Consider the following 19735-nt stretch of genomic DNA (forward strand, 5'->3'; position numbering starts at 1 on the left):
TTCTCTGAATATTTTCTTCAGTCCAAAAAGGTAAAAACTCCACTGAAGATGAGTTTATCTCACCTAAAATACATTTACATCTGGAAAACAGTAAATTATTCATACCAGGAACAGTAGTGTAGACCCAGAATAAGAATCACAGAGAAACCAGACCAGGAAAAGATAGGCAGGAATACAGGGTAGAAAGAACAACAGCCAGGAGGAAAGAGAAGGGAGATAAAAAAAACCACTACAATGTAGCCACTGGATCAGAAAACAAACAAACAACAACAACAAAGTAAAATCTGAAAAGTTGGAGACAAAATCAACAATTTACCATAATCATGGGAGAGGGCAAAGATGGGGGAAATACCTGGGAAACCGTAATTTCCTGCTTGCTTTCAGTAGCTGGCATTATGGTCAAGAGAGGAAAAAAAGTTCCATGTTCAAAAGAAACAAGAAAATTAAAGAGGAAAGATTCAACCATCAAATTTTCACCTCTGAACATCCCAAGGAAAATTAAAACTGACAATGATCTGACCATTAGAAGAAAACAAACTAGAAGCCTCAACCCTGCTTCTACTTACTTACACACAACTCCCTCTTATTATTGCTCCATCTCCAGTACTGGGCACTAAATGAATGAACTCCCAACCTGCTGTGTGTCTCCAGCATCCCCTCTGCCTCCACCAGCATCTCGACATGCCTGAGTCTCACAGCTTACAGACTTTGGACTCCCCAGCCTTCAACTGCCATCACCAACACCATCGAGGTGTTTTGTTGCGTTCTGTTTTGAACTGGAGGTGGTGGGTGCCTTGTCTGGCTCAGAACTTGAGTCCATAGCAAAGAGTCTCATTACTGAACTTTGTTCTCAGAGAGGGCAAGTGGCTCATCACTGCCAGACCAAGGCCAACCCCTCCATCGAGAAGGGCTGGGTGAATTCAGAGTCCAAAGGCTGAGGGTTCAGATCAGCAGCACCTGAAGCTCACGGCACTGCCCGGCGCACACACAGCGCGGCACACCTGCCTGTGGGTTGGTCGGGCTTCCTGGGCCCCGTGCTCTGTGTGGGGCCGGTGGGACCTGCTCCGTGGCGGCTCTGAGGCCACCAGCCTCTTCATGTGCTTTCTGTGTCAGCTCCCACTCACAGCACCCAACAGTTCAGATTTCTGCCCCTTTTTTCTCGTCTAACTCCTCTGTAGCCCGGACTTCTCCTCCTGCAAAGCCTCCCCTCAAAGCCTCGAGCATGTGCTCTCACATCTCACCACTGCTTCCTGTCACCCCTCCCCCGGCGTGCTCCGTGGGCAGGGCTCAGTCTCGGCCATCTCTGTGCCGATGCTGGCGCACAGTGGGCACCAGGTCAACAGGCTGGGCCAGGTGCTGCCCTGGGCAGGCGCACATTCAGTAAACGGTGGTGGAATGAATGAATAAGAGGGTGCAAGTGAAGAAAACTGGAAGGTGGGTTGGGAAAAAAAGTCTGGTTTGTTCAGGTGGTCAGTTCAGGTAGAAGAAAATGACAACTTTACCTGCTTCAACTCTTGTCAAACAAAAAACCCACCTCTAAAATCACAGCTACTAAAGACTAAGTTCTGATCAAAGGGAAGAGTGTTTGAAATCACAGGTTTTAACACAAGACACTTGATCCACTATCAACTTACAAAATTAATTGCACAGTTCATGGTTGCCATGCACAGAAAGAAGCCACAAGCACCAAAGAAAAACTGTGAAAGAAAACTAAAGACTGACAAATTTATGAGATTCACCACATGTACAATGAAGAAACATCAAACACCAAGAGAAAAGTTAAAGGGGAAACTTACAATTACCTGCTGGTCTGATGGAATAAACTCAAGAGCTTTCTGGATAACACGGCAGCCATACATCTGCAGTGCCAATGACAGGACATGGCCTCGAATCCGTTCAGCCAAAGCCAGCTTCTGTTCAAGGCTGCCAAACTAGACATAATGTGTGGGTGAACACCATTACTTAGGTAGAAAGAAAGAAACCAGAGAAAGCAAAGCATTCATTATTCTGTATCAACCATCGGCATACCTCTTTTAGCCCTGTCACCTATGATAAACTAAACCTTTTGTTTAAAAAGCCTTCGTTTCTTCAAGCTAGTAGTTATCAGCCTCTGATTATGAGGAACTCTTTTTAATGTTAAAAAAACGTCTCTGATATCCAACTGCAGTAGTTTCACTACTACTATCTGCTAAACAAATAGGCACTTCCTCAAAGCTGCCCTTAACTCATCAATACTATTACATATACCTATATGTCATCAACTACAAGAGCATTTACATTTATTCTAAAAACAACAGTACACATGGAAGACATTGTTTATTTAAGGCTTTAGATGATGTCTGGGGAAGATTCAAGAACTTCTTGCAGCAAATGTACATCACTTCAGTTGTCTGCGCCCCATAAGCTGAAAAAAGTTCTTCTTTCATCTCTATGAAGTTTAAATCAAAGCACACATGCACACTCTGTTCTGAATACACTGTTTCATATTACCATAAAAATTGATAATGTCTATTTATACAAGTCAGCAGAATCAGGGGGAAAGTTAGTAAAATCAAAGGGTATGACTGCACAATGTCAAAACTCTTCCTAGACTGTTTCTCCATCCCTGGCTTTCTATTTTCATTGACCAGCACATGAGACTGGAAGAGACTTTATGAATAAGGCTGCCCAACCCACTCATTTTCCATACAAGGGAACTGAAGTCCAGGGACATTCTCTAAGTCAGAGAAGTTCTCTAGCTTGTCCCAAATCATACTGCTATAACCCACTGTTCATTCAGCCACCCCAGCTGCATTAACCTCTGGAGTTGGAGATCTCTATATTTTTATATCTGTAACAAAATGGCAGTGAGTCGGCATTCAAAAGTTGAAATTACAAGAGTCATGTTTAGGTTGATTTCTTAACCCATAGCTGGAAAAGTCGGCAACAAAGAACTTAGGTCTTTATGAGAAAAGCTGGGAAGATAAAAGCTGTGAGTGAGCCATTTTTTTTTAATCTTCACACAAATCAAACAAAATAGAATATAAGAAGTTTTCAAATTTCTTTCATTGGGGGGCATGTGCAGAGTTGCAGCATGCTCCTCCTGTACCAAATGTTCCATCTCAGTGTTTCACTCCTTTCTGGATTTATTATGGGGGTGTTGATACCTGTGCACCACGGCTACAATGGTTAGCAAAATCCCTGCCTTTCTGACATTTTCGTTTAGAAGAGGAAATAGACATTGATCCGACAATCTCATTAATCCTTTCCAAAGATGATGATAACAGAGTGGACACTGTCCAGGTTAATGCAAGAACAGTAAGGAATCAAGGCTGAAGGATCACCCGAAAAGCAGCATTTAACAATCCTCATGACTGTGGTTTATGATAAAAAATACTAGAGTTGGTATTCAAAGATAATTCTCTAGGAATCCGTTTTTAAAAATTCATTTTCAGAACTTTACTGTGGTCCTGCTAAAATTATCTTACAAGGATTTTTCCTCCAAAAATGACACTTTTGGTGAAACTATTTTAGCAATCAGAAATATTGTGCTGGATCCTAAATGGGGAGAATGGTTCTACAAACACATTTCTAAAATACACTAGCATCATCTGCTGGGGTATTTAAACGGTGCACGTCTGCTAAAGAATTGGAGAAACATTTAAACACGCTTCAAAAAGACCACTCACACTTCATTTTGAGTACTGGAATGAAGTTGTGATTCTAAAAACAGCTAATGAAAATCACAATGCTGTGGAGATTCTCTAAAGTCAAAGGACAGAAAGAACAAAGGCTTACTTCAAAGAACTTCTGAATGACGTAATTTCCAAATACATCCACCATAAGCTGGTAAGCGGCCTGGAGGATTTCATTGAAGACAAGCTGGCGCTCAGCTGGTGTGGCACGCTCAAGTTTCAGCTGAATGAATCTGAAGTGCAAAGTAAAAAGGGCATTTTAGGAAGACTTGTAAAGTATATAAAGGTTAGCTCAATTTACATAGTGTGCCAGTTCTGAAACCGTATGTGTGTGTGTGTGTGCGTGCACATGCGCGTGTGCATCGTGTTACTTAAATACATCACTTGAGCTGACTTCACTGAAGAATTACTAAAAAGGAAAAAAAAATATTTTAACTGAGCTTTTAGAAGTCTACTTAAATTTTAGTATGTTTCATTACAAGACATGTATTTATGTGTGGGGTTGAGGGGTAGCTGAAAAGGGGGGCAGGAAAAGAGAGAAGAGGGTGAAGGCAGGCATAACACAGGGAGAACTCTACTAGACTTTTTCTTTTAGAAACCAGTCCTACATCAATAAACTCAAAGCCTATCGTCTTTATTATAGTCTTTAACTCACAGTCATATGAAGCAGTACATATTCATTAATGCTGTGGAACAGTTGTCATCTATGTGCAATGTCTTTCTAAAGTAGTAGCTACTCAAGTTTGCCTTTTTTAGCTCAGGTGACTATCTCAGAAAAACCATATTTTTCTCTCAATCTGGCCTTTAGGATCTAAATATGAGAAATCCTTGCCCAGTAGCAAGCTGGCAGAACTTAAAGAGGGGGTAGGTTCTTTGGGAGCTGTTTTGGTGGAACTATCAGAGAGAAAGAAAGAGAAAGGGAGAGAGAAGGGTGGATGTCACCATAATTCTGCTTTTTCCTGAAGACCAGGGTCCCTTTCTGTGAAGTCCATTGGAACAGGAAGGGGTAACCAAAGCTAAATTCTGTGTTTGATAATAACATCTTCTAACCTCTGTGCAGACTCTCACTTCTACAGAATGGAACAACAGAAGTGGTGGGCACCACCTTGCTCCCGAGCCTAGAGATCCAAATTTGCATTTGCAGTTTCTGAGAGCAAGATTCTTAATAGCTACTAAAGTAGCAAAAGTGTACAAATGTCTTTATGTTACTGTTTTTCTTAAAGGCTAGACATTTTGTGAGGTTCTCATGAACAAAGGAATACCAGCCTAATCTTTCAGAAAGGTAAAAAGGTTTGTTTCAGCATGTGATTCACATTACTAAATGGCTATTCTCAACCACTGTATATCTGGTGACCCTCATGGCCACATCCCTCTGAAATAAGTAACAGGAAGTATACTAAAAGGCAAACCGTGTTTCAATTATTTTATGGCAATTTACTTAGTGTATACCTTATCTGAAGCATGGGATTTAAAGCGTTAAGATTTCAGTTACCTTAAGTGCCAAAGCCAAGTCCTCACCTGGACCCATGCTGGTCTTGGGAAAACTCCATTATATGCCCAGCAATCTCCCGTAGTTGTAAATTGGGATACCGATTGTTTCGAAAATCTTCCAAAAGCCTGCTCCTACCAGAGGGCATGACATCAGACATTCCGTATCGCAAACGGGAGGAGGAAAAAAGGGTGCTGCTGGGGCTGAAGAGGCTGGAGGCACTGCTTGCACTGCGGTACTTGGCTTCAGCGCCTGGAGCAGCAGAGATGTATCTTCCACTGCCATTTGTGAGTCCTCCTGTTGGTTATAGAACAGGAGAACTCAAGACTCATTCTTAAGGAACTTTGTTTAAGAGAGGAAAAAGCATCCCATACATGAAATCCTACATCACCCTTGATTTCTTTCAATTCTGTTGCTTTTGTGTTAAGATTCAATTCTATCACTGACACGACTTTCGTAAGGCCAACTCACCAAGCTGGAAGAAAACTTTTGCACAAAAATTGAGAGGGGAATGCTATTAACCACTGATAGGAGACGGCCAGCAATAATGGAGCAATGGTTAGTGTAGCCCTTAGTAAATAAAACAATGAGGAAAGCTGCTGCTGTGTGAACCAGCACCTGAGCACCAGGATCAGAAAAGACAAAATGCAGAGAGAATTCAGTGGTTCTCCATTCTGATCTCTGTGGAGATTCCTGCCAGCAGCAAATAATCCCCACTCCCATCTGAAACACTTCCTTTAAAAAAAAAAAAAAAAAATCAGGGTACCCCAATTAGTCTGTTTTATTTAGTGGATCCCCCCAAAAAGCTTTGAAGGCATGGTTTTGTGCATAATAGAAGTTTGAAAATCAGTAAGGCAACCCAGGCCACGGATTAGACATAAAGGATAGGAAAAAAGGACGTATGCTTTGGAATGGAGGGTTTTCAAGTTCTTCATCAGGAATGGGCAGCATCTAACTCCTTTTATTGGAATACAGCCTGAACTGACAGCAGGAGCACTGATGTTGCCATTTTGACTTCTGACAAAAGAATAATCATTGTGAATCCCTATACAGATAAAACAGAGATAAGACTGAAATGCCTTTCAAAAGGTACAACAGAATAAAAGAAACTGAGTATATATTTTCAGTATTTTTTTTTTACAATAGTGAGTTTTTTTTAAAAAAAACTTTAGATTGTACTATGAAAAGGATGTGAAGCCATCTGTTGTGTGTTTCCCCCAATCCTACACTGCAAAGTAGGTAAGAAATACCACTTAAACCACAAAGAGCGCAGATGAGTAGCAATTCAGGAACCATGAGAAAAGTCACCCAACATGAACTGCCTGTTAACCTCTGAAGAGTTTGAATGAATGTCTGGTCTGGAGTCTAATGGTAGCTACAAAAAGATACTCAGCTTGGATTTCTCCACAGAATTCTAGGGCCGGGTTTCAAAGTTCAAAGGTCTGGGTCTCAATGAAAACAGTGGGACTGAAAGGAAATGGCTCCACGTTAAAATCTGTTGACATAAATAAAAAAAATAAATAAAAACCACTTACTGAGCATTTGTCCTATGCCAGGCTCTACGCTAGAAGTATTTCATATCCACTTTCTATCAAATTCTCACTGGCATTATGGAAAGGGAGTCTTTAATTCCCATTTATGTAACAAAATTAAGGCCCAAAGAGGTGAAATGCTTGTCCAAAGACACAAAACCCAAAATTATCATGGCCAGAATTTGTCACAGAACTCTGACTCCAGAGTCACTGCCCTTGCAACTACACAAGACTCATTTTCAGACTCAGTTATACAGTTTTCTTGCTCTAAAGGACATAACTATTATTCCTGTCAAAATTCCGTATTTCTTAATCCAAAGGAAAACATTTCTTTAAGGAAAGGAAGAGAGGAGATTTATAAGAAAAGAGAACAGCAGACATATGGCTGCTCTTTATTCCATTCAAAAACAATTTTTTCTTCCCTGGCTTGAGACAGGGGACAAACAGGTGGTTATCAGGTAGGTCAGCAGGTCCTGGGAGAGTGGTAACAGCAAGTAACGTGGTTAAGAAGAAGGAATGGCGTGAACATACAAAGTTTTGAAAACAATTTAAAGGTATTTTAAGAACCTGGTCACTAACAAAAGCACTTCGGGAAAAGTCGAATCAACAGAGAAACAAACTCCTAAAAGGCCTGACAAACATACAAATTAACATGGAATGTAGCCAGGTCCTTGGTGACAAGGCTGAATGACGGGAACCAACCCTGAGCGCTGCCCTATCCCTATACTTTCAGTTATACAAGCCAACAAATGCACCTATGGTTTTAAGCCACTATTAGTTGGATTTTGTGTTACTGTGGCCAAGAGCATCCTGACTAATCCATAACACAAAGGGCTGGAGTGAATAATGGGCAGATTTATACATCTGCCCTGAAGTTTTGATTTTTGGCTCTGGTGTCCTTGGATGCCAGACAGGATACACAGGCACACACACACACACACACAGCTTTTAATTACTGAGAAAGGAAGTACACAAATCTGAAAAAGAAATTTCTCCCGGAACTATACTATAAATGGCAAACTAATGGCTAACGGGAATAGTTTGCTCAGGCCAATAATTTTCTTTAAACATTAAACTGATGGTTAAAAGTAAATTTTTGCTTAAAAATGTGGTTTTCTGGTTGTTTCTGAAAAGGCACCTGGCAAATAGTAGATCATCATTATTTGTTGACTGCAGCTCTTCAGATGGAGTATATGCAGAAAGGAGTTTTCCAGTTCACCATAGTTTACACACCTACGTGTGCTTATACCCAAATTACTATCCCCTGGAGGTGGCCCCTGAAAATGTTTGACTTTTAACACATGTTTTAAAAGGAATATTACATGCAGGGCCTCTGAGGGAGCCTCCTAGTGATTTCAAAGTTTTCTATAATATTTTGACAGTGGTGGAACTCCTAGTGCTATGTCCTATGACAACATTTCCACATAAATCAAAGGCTTAAATCTTTTGTTCATGTGCAGGTTTCCCATTCCACATGTAAGGAGTGTGGAAGTCACCACTCCACCCTAACGTAACAAGCAAAAGCTGAACAGACTGAAAAACCAACAATTCTTCTTGGATCCATAAGAGAGGGGAAGACACAGAGCAAACCACTGCCCTCAAGACTGGAAAGACAGACATACAGGTCATCACAGCTAACCCAACCAGGGACTCGAGTAGACACAACTGCCCAAACCAGCACCACACTAAGAAAACCCAAACTGCAACTGACAAATTAAGATGCTCAGTGCAGAGAACGCTGAAATACACAACTCCAGCCCACTCCAACTATCTTCTCCCACTAAAGGAAGGAGGAAAAAAACTAAGAAACACTTTTGAAGTTGACAGTCCAGAGGCACAGGCTCACTAAAAGACTGAGACCTAATCACAGGTCTATAGAACACTTTCCCACCACATTACCTATTTACAGCAGTTCCTTTCATTCGATATGTTAGGCATGGCTATCAAAGATAAGCTGTAAGGCATATCAAAAGGCAAAGAAAATTTGAAGAGTAAGAGCACACATCACATACATGGCAGGGAACTGAAATTACCAGACTGGGAATTTAAAACAATTATGATTAATATGCTAAGGGCTCTAAAAGATAAAGTAGACAGCATGCAAAAATAGACAGGAAATGTAAACAGAGAGATGGAAATCCTAAGAAAGAACCAAAAAAGAAATACCAGTGATAAAAAACAGTGTAACCAAAATGAGGAATGCCTTTGATGGGCTTATTAGCAGACTGGACACATGAGGAAACAATCTCTGAGCTAGAGCATCTATCAACAGAATCCTCAAAAACACAAAAGGAGGGACTTCCTAGCTGGCGCAGTGGTTGCGAATCTGCCTGCCAATGCAGGGGACACGGGTTCGATCCCTACCCTGGGAAGATAGCACATGCCGCAGAGCAACTAAGTCCATGCGCCACAACTATTGAGCCTGCACTCTAGAGCCCACGAGCCACAACCATTGAGCCTGTGCTCTGCAACAAGAGAAGCCACTGCAGTGAGAAGCCTGCGCACCACAATGAGGAGTAGCCCCCGCTGGCCGCAACTAGAGAACGCCTGTACGCAGCAACGAAAACCCAACACAGCCAATAAATAAATAAATAAATAAATTTACTTTTTAAAAAAAAAAAAGGAAAGAGAACAAAGACTCCAACAACAACAACAACAACAAAACCACACACACAACAAACTACAAAAGGTGTAACATACACATAATGAGAATACCAGAAGGAGAGAAAGGAAGAGAGGGAATATCTGAAGCAATAATGACTAAGGATTTCTCTAATATCAGACACCAAACTGCAGACTCCAGAAGTGCAAGGAAACCATGGGAAGATAATGACCAAAAAACTACACCTCCAACTACCATTTTCAAATTACAGAAAATCAAAGATAAAGAAAAAATACTGAAAGAAGCCACAGGGGGAAAACACCTTAGCTACAGAGGAGCAAAGATAAGAATTACATCTGACTTCTCAAAAAGCATGTGAGCAAGAAGAGAAGAGTGTAAGTTTTGAGAGGAAAAAACCCACCAACCTAGAATTCTGTATCCTGAAAAATTACCCTTCACAAGTGAAGGAGAAATAACGACTCTCTCAGGCAAACAAAAATTGATGGGATTTGCTGCCAGTAGATGTGCCTTGAAAGAAATGTTAAAAGAAGTTCTTCACAGAGAAGTATAAATAATACAGGCCAGAAACTGATCTATATAAAGGAAGAGCATCAAAAAAAGGAATAAGTAAAAGTAAAATAAAAACTTTTATTTCTCTTATTCTTAATTGATCTGACAAGTCTGCTCAAATAATAGCGACAATGTATTCAATTATGTGTGCTTATGTTTATATCATACACATTTATACACACATATGCTTTTATGTAACTGAAATGAATGACAGTAATGACATAAAGGATGGGAGGAAAAGATTAAGATTATTTTGTTATTATAAGGTCCTCACACTACATGTGAAGTCGTACAGTCCTACTTGAAAGTGGACCTAAATTAATTGTAAGTGTATAATGATCCTGAGCTTCCCTGGCAGCACAGTGGTTAAGAATCTGCCTGCCAATGCAGGGGACACGGGTTCGATCCCTGGTCCAGGAAGATCTCACATGCCACGGAGCAACTAAGCCTGTGTGCCACAACTACTGAGCCTGTGCTCTAGAGCCCGAGAGCCACAACTACTGAGCCCACGCGCCCCAACTACTGATGCTCGCACACCTAGAGCCCGTGGTCCACAACAAGAGAAGCCCCTGCAATGAGAACCCACTGCATCGCAATGAAGAGTAGCCCCCACTCTCCGCAACTACAGAAAGCCCCCATGCAGCAACGAAGACCCAAGGCAGCCAATAAATAAAAATAAATAATGTATTAAAAAATGTATAATGATCCTAAGGTAACCACTAAAAGTTAAAAAAAAAAAGGAAGTAGTGTAACTGATAAGTTAAGAAAGGAAATAAAATGGAATCATATAAAATGCTCAATTAAAACCACAAAAGGCAGGAAAAGAGTGAGTGGAAGACAGAAACAAAGAAAAAAACAGAAAACAGATATGGTAAATATTAATCTAACTATATCAATAATCACTCTGAATGTCAATGGTCTAAATGTACTAATTAAAGAGACTGTCAAAGTGGGTCAAAAAATGTAATCCAACTATACGTTGTCTGTAAGAAATTCACTTTAAAAATAAAGACAAAGGGACTTCCCTGGTGGCCCAGTGGTTAAGAATCCACCTGCCAAGGCAGGGGACAGAGGTTTGACCCCTGGTCCAGGAAGATCCCACATGCTGTGGAGCAACCAAGCCAGTGAGTCACAACTACTGCACCTGCGCTCTAGAGCCCATGAGCCACAACTACTGAAGCCCAGGCATCCTAGAGCCCGTGCTCCACAACAGAAGCCACCACAATGAGAAACCCACACACTGCAACAAAGAGCAGCCCCCACTCGCCACAACTAGAGAAAGCCCACGCACAGCAACAAAGACCCAACACAGCCAATAAATAAATAAAAATAAAGACACATGCAGATTAAAAATAAATGGATGAGGGACTTCCCTGGTGCTCCAGTGGTAAAGAATCTACCTTACAATGCAGGGGATGTGGGTTCAATCCCTGGTAAGGGAACTAAGATCCCACATGCCTTGGGGCAACTAAGCCTGTGCACCACAACTACTGAGCTCGTATGCCCCAACTAGAGAGACCGCATGCCTCAAACTACAGAGCCCACGTGCCCTGGAGCCTGCACACCACAACTGGAGAGAAGCCCAAGCAGAGCAACAAAAGATCCCACGTGCAGCAACGAAAGACCTGACGCAGCCAAAAATATATAAAATAAATAATAAGTAAACAGATGGACAAAAATTGACTATGCTAAATTAAGATGTGCTTCAGTTACCTTATACAAAGGGTTTTCTAGTATTTCTAGCCATCTAGTCTTCCATCCTCTTGCTATGTGGAAATGTTTTCATTCATCTGGTTTTGCTTTCTGTACTCAGAGATCTAGAAGATGTCTAATGGGCAAATCCCTGCCTTCTCTCCCTTTTAAAGAAAAATTCCCAAGGCCCCCAACATCTGGCTCTGTATTTATTACAGGCAGAGGCAACACTGCCCACCAAAGTGTTTATAAAATAAGTTCTCCCCAATCCACTCCTTAATACCACAGCCAGGTAGCCCTAAATGAAAATAAGCCTAAGAGTAATTGTCTTTAGTGCATAACACTGAATCCAAACTAAGTTAATTTTCAACATGGTTAGTTTTACAGATGACAAGTCCCCTTCAGAGAACCAGGTAATCAATCACAAAATACTACAGTTCTATTTAGAACAGAGAAGTGCCTAAAGGCACACACATGACTAGTAAACAACCTGCAATCAGTACAGGTTACTGAACAATAAATTAGAAACATCTACTGAAGTTCAGGCAGGGTCAGAAAAAAACATTTTGTTTGGTCTTTGCTTTTCTTAACGGACTAAGGACATACACAACCTTGAATTTAAAGGACAGGAAGAATCTATTTTAAGAAGACAGGGATTCTACCATGTTAATAAAACTAAATGCTTGCAAGCAACAAACAATCCAAAGCAAAACTAGAATTCCATTCACAATAGCATATGAAAAATAAAATACAAATGGACTAGTTTAACAAAAACATTTACGACCTGCACACTAAAAATTTCAAAACTTTGCTGGGGAAAATGATGCATGCAAAAAGATGTACAATCACCTCATAAAATACAGAAAATTAATTCAAAATGGATCAAAGGCTTTAAGAACCAAAACAACATTTTTAGAACAAAACATAGGAGAAAATCTTTAAGATCTTGAGTTGGGCAACGATTTCTATACCAGAAAGCATAATAAACTGGACCTCATCAAAATTAAAACTACTGCACTTCAAAAAACAACCATTCAGGGACTTCGCTGGCAGTCCAGTGGCTGGGACTTTGCCTTCCAATGCGGGCGGGGGAGGAGGGGGGCTGTCCAATCCCTGATCAGGGAGCTGGGATCCCACATGCCTCCCAGGCAAAAAACAAACAAACAAAAAAAACCATGGAACAGATGCAACATTGTAACAAATTAAATACATTATTGAAGAAAGAACTGCAACACAATGAGCTCAGGGATGAGCTTTAGAGTTACAACATACAGAATTACACTTGAATATACATACACTCATGAAGAGCCCAGCAGAGATCAGAACAACTCCTCAATGTTAAATCTCATTTGATAATAAAGGCTTATATTAAAACATTTAAAAAAATTTAAAAATAAAAAAGACGGGACTTCCCTGGCAGCCAGTGGTTAGACTCCACACTTTCACTGCAGGGGGCATGGTTTCAGTCCCTGGTTGGGGAGCTAAGATCCTGCATGCCACACAGCACAACCAAAACAAAAGAGTATCATAAAAATAAAAAGACAGGGACTTCCCTGGTAGCACAGTGGTTAAGAATCTGCCTGCCAATGCAGAGGACATGGGTTCGATCCCTGGTATGGGGAGATTCCACATGCCACAGGGCAACTAAGCCTGTGCGCCACAGCTACTGAGCCTGCGCTCTAGAGCCTGTGTGCCACAACTGCTGAAGCCCACGCACCACAACGAAGAGTAGCCCCCGCTCGCTGCGACTAGAGGATGCCCACACACAGCAATGAAGACCCAATGTACCAAACAAATATATATATATTTAAAATAATAATAAATAAAAGACAAGCAAAAGACGAGAGGAAAATACATATATGCAAAACACTTATCTGATAAAGGACTCATATCCAGAATATATAAACAATTCTTACAACTCCATAATAATGACAAACAACCCACATCCAAAAATGGGCAAAAAATATGAGCAGACATTTCACCAAAGATATATGAAATGGTAATAAGCACATAAAAATATGTCATATATTATTTGTCATTAGGGAAATGCAAATTAAAGCCACAATCACATAACCATTTCATGCCTCCCAGAACAGCTATATTACGTAAGAAAAATAAGAACAAATGTTGGCAAGGATGTAGAGAAACTGGAATCCCTTGTACACTGCTGATGGGAATGTAAACAATGCACCAAACTGGAAAACAGTTTGAGTTTCTCCGAAAGTTTAACATAAAACCAACATACAATTCAGCAATTCTATTCCTAGAGAAATGAAACACTGTGTCCACAGAAAAACGTGCATGCAAATGTTCATAGCGGCATTATCTCTAATAGCCAAAAACTGTAACCAACAAACATCCTTCAACTGTGAGTGGTTAGATAAAATGTGGTATATCCATAAAATGAAAGAAACTACTGACATATACTACATCATGGATGAAATCTCAAACGTTTGAAGAGAAAGCAGGCAAACAAAAGAGGTCACATACCATATTGTTCCATTTATATGAAATGTCCAGAAAAGGCAAATTTAAAAACAAAAAGTAGGGAATTCCCTGGCGGTCCAGTGGTTAGGACTCCACACTTCCACTGCAGGGGGCACAGGTTCAATCCTGGTCCGGGAACTAAGAACCCACAAGCCGCACAGCACGCCTTCCCCTCCCCTGCCCCGCCACCACCAGAAAAACAAAAAAAAAACAAGAAAGTAGATCAGTGGTTGACTGCGACTAAAGGTGTAAATGAGGATTAACTGTAAATGGTCAAGAGGAATCTTTCAGAGGGAGTAAAAATATTACCAAACTGACTTATGCTAATGGTTGTACAGTACAGAAAGTTACTAAAAACCATTGAATTGTACACTCGAAATGGGTAAATTTCATGGTATGTAAGATACAAGTTAAAGTTGTTTTTTAAAAATAGAAGTTTGATCTTTAAACAAGTAATGAAAAAATCCTTCAAGAGTCTATAAGCAGGCACTCAACAAGTGATTGTTGAATAAATAATGAGAAAAACTATGCAGGCACTGATGTTTTTTAGAGTATTCTAATACGTGTCTGTCTACTGGGAGGAAGTGTGAAAATGATACCATGGAGAAAAGATCCACACTGGGATAATGGAGATATAGTCTGGAGGGTGCACTCAAAACACTTACTAGCTATGGGGTATCATGAAAGTCATGAAGCCATGATGAGATTAAGTTTCCCTGTGTAGAGTTATTTGAGTATTTAACACAATGAATGAACACAATGAATGAATGCTTACTTAGTATGGTTGTTAGTGATCCAAGAACTGATAGCTGGTGGCAGCAGTGTAGTATTAACAGTAGAAGCTATATTAGGAATGGCACAATGTATATTTGGTAAAGAAATGTTTCCTTGGTGACTTATAGTGGTGATCACTTTGTAATGGTTAAGACTAAAGCATACACGAACCCTTTTCTCAAGGAAACAGACTGAGCTGAGGCAAAGCACTACCAATCGACACACAAAGTTCCTCAAGGATGGCATGTATGATTAACTTGGTACATGCAGCAATGGAAGTCCAATGGAAATACATACATCTAAAGTACTTAGCCAAAGTAAAAAATTTTTAAAGGGAAGGTATGTTAAAAATAAAACTAGGCAGACAGCAAGAGTCATTAAAATAAGAAATAACTCGCACCAATAGTTAGTTCCTTCTCCACAGGGGAAACAAATTAAGGAGAAGGAAGTATTTTATTAAATTGCTGATATATTGGAAAGAGGAAAGGCACCATGCATGCAAGTAATGTTTCCAGCTCCATTTTCAAATACCAAGAGCCATAGCATTTCAATTCAGAGGTTGATACAGTCCACAGGACAAATCTGGCCTACCACCTATTTTTGTAAATAAAGTTTTATTGAAAGAGAGCTGCACATTCATTTACATTTTGCCTGTGGCTGCTTTCACACTTCTACAGCAGAGTTTGAATGCTGACTCAGAGACCATTTGACCTGCAAACCTAAAATAGCACTATCTGGCTCTTTACAAAAAAATTTTTTGCAGATTTAATTTGTTTACTACTCAGTATATGCTGACACAGTTCAAATGTTTAAACCAAGGAATTAAAAGGCAACATTTCTGGATCTGATAACGCACTGGTTTAAAAGATAGCCTGGGCACATTATGTACAGGATAGACACTGACACTGCATGCTTTGGAGTCAAAAAGGCTTGACTCTAAATCTGTTCAGATAAGAGAAGACCTAGGCAAGATATTTAAGTCAGTTTCCTCACCTCTACATCATGGATATAAGAACTTATCTTCCAGAGTGGTATGTACAGCACCCAAAACCGTTAATAGTAGCTGGTAATAACGATTCAATAAATGTTAGTACCTTCCATCTACATACTAAACTGGGACTTTCATCTCCTCCCTTGTAAGTTTGTATCAACCCTCATTCTTTAAAGCCAGGCATCCTGTCACAAGGAAACACTGTTGTGCAATATACCCTATTCCCTACCTATCCAATATGTATTTACCAATCTAGAATGTCCCTGCAACTTTTCTAAAGTAACGTCCATATATAACATGAGACAGTGAGTTTTACAACTATAGTTCTTCTCGTGTGAACTCTCAGGATACACACACACACACACTCACACATCTATGTACATATATGCATACATAATTTTGCCTTAAAACTCATCTCTGAAACTCAGAGATAGCCCTCTTAGTTCTAGAATAATAACTATATTATCCTATCCCCTTTAAGGCTGTTTTTCATTTTTATACTCATTTCCCAGTCTTTGTCTTTCCAAATAAAAGTACACTATTCATTTTTAGTCAGTCCTCATTTCTGAGTCCATAAGGCCAGTTTTAATCTCGCTGGGTAAAAACAATAAAAGTTCCATGTAAACTATGGGCTTTGGATGATAATGATGTGTCAGTGTAGGTTCATCAATTGTAACAAAGGTACCACTCTGGTGGGGGATGCTGATAATGTGAGAAGCTATGCATGTGTGGGTCAGAGGGTATAAAGGAAATCTCCATACTCTCCTCTCAATTTTGCTATGAGCCTAAAACTGCTCTAAAAAATAAAGCTTTAATTTTAAAATGATAATAAAAGAAGATTTAAAAATCAGAATCTTCTAAAAAAGTTGCCATATATATTTCCCAGGAGAGTCCTGATTCAGGCCTGTCATCACAGAGTAATTATTAACAGCACCCCCATTCACTCTCAAAAGTGTCCTAGGTTGCATGATAAATCATATGGTCACCGTACTTCTATGCCTCCACTTTCCCCATCTAAGAAATAAATCAGTACTTCAAGATTCAAACTTGATAAATAACTAGAGGAAGGGAGCATGTACCATCTCCCATCTCTTGGAAGATTTAAGGATTTGCCACCCAAATTGTTAATACAAGTTTCTTTTCATTCTTATAGCTGACTGCTTAGGATCCTCTTTTCCCTCCTCATTTTCCAAGATCTAAATGGTAACATTTTTTTAAACCCCATACATATAACAAGCTAAACATATAATTGGGAAATATACATCTATACTCATTAATTAGCATATTATGTAGTTTAAGAATGTATATACAAATATTTTTTAAAGAATATAACAAAATTTTTAAAACAAAATGCTTTATGTGAGAAAGTAAGATATTTAATATATATATGGGGGACGGAGGGGAGTCTAAAAAACAAGGCTAAGTATTAATTGCGGTGATATTTCAGTGGTGATACTAGGTTAATACACTCTTTCTCTCTATTTTCCAGCTTTACTTAAAATGGATCTGTACTGTGTTTACACTGAAAGACTCTCACATGTAGCCAAAGAACAGCCAAAGATGTTCATACTAAGGCTGAAGTGAATATACAGGGGATGAGCCCACACTTGAATGAATTCCAAACTGCTGCGCTATCTAGGTACAGTCTAAATAACATGAGGTACTTCAGGACGGCACAGAACACCCAGGACATGTCTAAGATAAAGGGACTGTCCTTTGCTTACGCAAAGTACTTCTAATGTCATCAGTGGCAAGAGATTTCTAGAGTTCAAGGTGGTGTTAGAGTAATGGTTCTTACCCAGGTTTAAGCTTGAAGAGGATCCATGTGAAGAGAGGGAAGGAGGTGGTGTCTGTGAATGTCCTGGTCCCTGACTAGGGAGAGGCATGCCCACGGGTCCAGGAGAGGAGGAAAAGCTAAGGCCGTTATAAAAACTGTGTCCAATGGGGGTCAAGCTGCTCGATGTCCTCTTATAAAGGTCACTGCTGCCAGTCAGGGAGTCACGGCGGGAGCCACTGCCAGTGTTGGAGTTTGCAACTAAAATGGAATTAAAACAATGCAGATAAGAACAGGCCTGTTCTTTGAAGAACAAGCCCAGTGACCTGTTCCTAACACTTTGATCCAGACTCCTTACCACCGCAAATTTGTCAGCAGAGACAGCCTAACTGTTCATGTGGCAGTTCTAGGGGCAGGTAAAGTAATAAAGAGGACATGGCTCAGGTTAACACGAAACTCTTTATCAAACCATCACACGTATGCTAAATTCTCCTTCCTTTTGTGTCTCATATTATGCGGGTGGGGGTGGGTTAAAATCCTCTGATGACCACATAAGTTAAGGGAAAGGTGAAAGAAAATGGGCTAGAAAGAATGCCTTTCATCAACCCAAAGGTTCTAGTAGAAAAATGGAGTAGGAAAAAGATTTGTGAGTGGGGTACTGCCCCACTACACAAGACTTATATATGAAAGCCTGGTTTCTCAAAGGGTTCAATCAAGAGTTATTACTAGCCCCCAACTCCAATTTAAGATACTTTCTCTCAAATAAACCCTTCTGTTTTGAGATCACATTGTTTACAAACACTGCAATTATCCCACTGTTTACCTTGCTACTTTCCTGCTTTTCTCTCCCAACAAAACATTTAAAATATCTTAGTCTAATTTCCTTCCTCCCACTTTTCCATAATAGCCACCTTAATTCTTCTCAAAAGACTAGAGAAGACTCATGACTCTTCAAGGCCTGCATCCTGCGGAGTACACTACCCTGCGACCTTTGCTATGTCCTTCTCCCTTGGCTTTTAACATCCACGCTTGTATACTTCCCTCCACATTCTTCCCAATGCCTGCAAAAATCTCCCCAGATTTTCTAATCCTTGAAACAAACTGACTTTGAGAGTATAAATAGGTAGCAACATGAGTGTAAACATGAAATAGCCCCCAAATGCATAACTTGATTTGAATAGTCCATTATCTCAAAGACATGTGGAACAGCTGGGTTCCCACGGGGCTCAGTCCAGATCTGCCTGTGGTATCTGTCCAGGGTTCCATGCATTGTCAGTGTTCCATAAAGATTGTAAAAACAATTAAAATTCAATTTCAACAGCACATCAGTCTGATTTCTACCTGCTGTTCCAAACCCTCCAAGGGCCGATCCCAGGGTGGCGCCGAGAGAACTGCTACTTCCAAATCCCAAGGATGTGTTGGCAGGCTGGGCAGAGCCCTGGGAGAAGAGGGAGCTGCTCTGTGAATTGCTGCTCAGAGAGTTGTTGCCGTAGAAAGAGCTGGATGCCAGGTTGTTACTGGGCTGCTGCTGGGGCTGGGGCTGAGGCTGCTGAGTTCCTAAAGGGCGAAATGGTCCATTTGTTGTTCCAGCAAGACCACCGGCTGCTCCATTTGCTGAAGCTGCAGCCGCTGCAACAGCTATGTAGAAGAAAGCAAACCATTTGGCTATGAAAGAGATTGGCCACATTTCCAAACTACATTGTTATCCTTCTGAAAACCTTTTAATGCTGCCATATCTTTTCAAAGCAGACACAAACCTTGTAAAGAACCATACAAATCTGTCTTTGATCCCTTCATCTGAAGCTTCTATTTTCTACTTCTACTTTCAATTCAAAGTCAAAATACCACTAGAGCCAAGTTCATTGTATTGGCAACTTTAAAGAGTCTATAGTTTAAACTAGATTGGATATCAAAAGAATTCATTTCAAATACAACTACTTCCTAAAGTCTCAAGTTCTACAAATATCTACATTAAGGACATTTTTTCCAGAACCATATACTTAAGTCCCTCAAATTCCTAGGACACCTGAGCACGTTGCTCTCCCCTAGATGTTCCCACTGTTGTTTCCAAATTTATAATATATGTGACTTAAAATAAAAACCGATTGCCCCCCCCAAGCATAAAACAAAAACAAATACCACATCATCTT

General features: G+C 40.1%; 1 protein-coding gene and 1 non-coding gene across 17 annotated transcripts in view; both read right to left on the bottom strand.

Annotated features, from left to right (window-relative positions):
• Nucleotides 1-19735, bottom strand: part of PUM1 (pumilio RNA binding family member 1) — a 122020-nt gene that overhangs the window by 15221 nt on the left and 87064 nt on the right. For 9 of the 16 annotated variants that reach the window (XM_057703251.1, XM_057703243.1, XM_057703174.1 and 6 more), the window contains 5 exons: nucleotides 18927-19223; nucleotides 17610-17846; nucleotides 5193-5460; nucleotides 3778-3907; nucleotides 1797-1931 (listed from right to left, as the gene is read on the bottom strand). In XM_057703251.1, coding sequence (XP_057559234.1) covers nucleotides 1797-1931; nucleotides 3778-3907; nucleotides 5193-5460; nucleotides 17610-17846; nucleotides 18927-19223 — 1067 coding nt within the window. The remainder of the gene's footprint in view (nucleotides 1-1796; nucleotides 1932-3777; nucleotides 3908-5192; nucleotides 5461-17609; nucleotides 17847-18926; nucleotides 19224-19735) is intronic. The other 7 variants (XM_057703260.1, XM_057703205.1, XM_057703184.1 and 4 more) reach the window with 4 other exon arrangements.
• LOC130843037 (small nucleolar RNA SNORD103/SNORD85) lies at nucleotides 798-882 on the bottom strand. Its single transcript, XR_009050692.1, has one exon. It is a non-coding gene; the product is annotated as a small nucleolar RNA SNORD103/SNORD85 (small nucleolar RNA).

Source organism: Hippopotamus amphibius, chromosome 1 (genome assembly GCF_030028045.1).
Source record: "Hippopotamus amphibius kiboko isolate mHipAmp2 chromosome 1, mHipAmp2.hap2, whole genome shotgun sequence".
Classification (NCBI taxonomy): Eukaryota; Metazoa; Chordata; class Mammalia; order Artiodactyla; family Hippopotamidae; genus Hippopotamus; species Hippopotamus amphibius.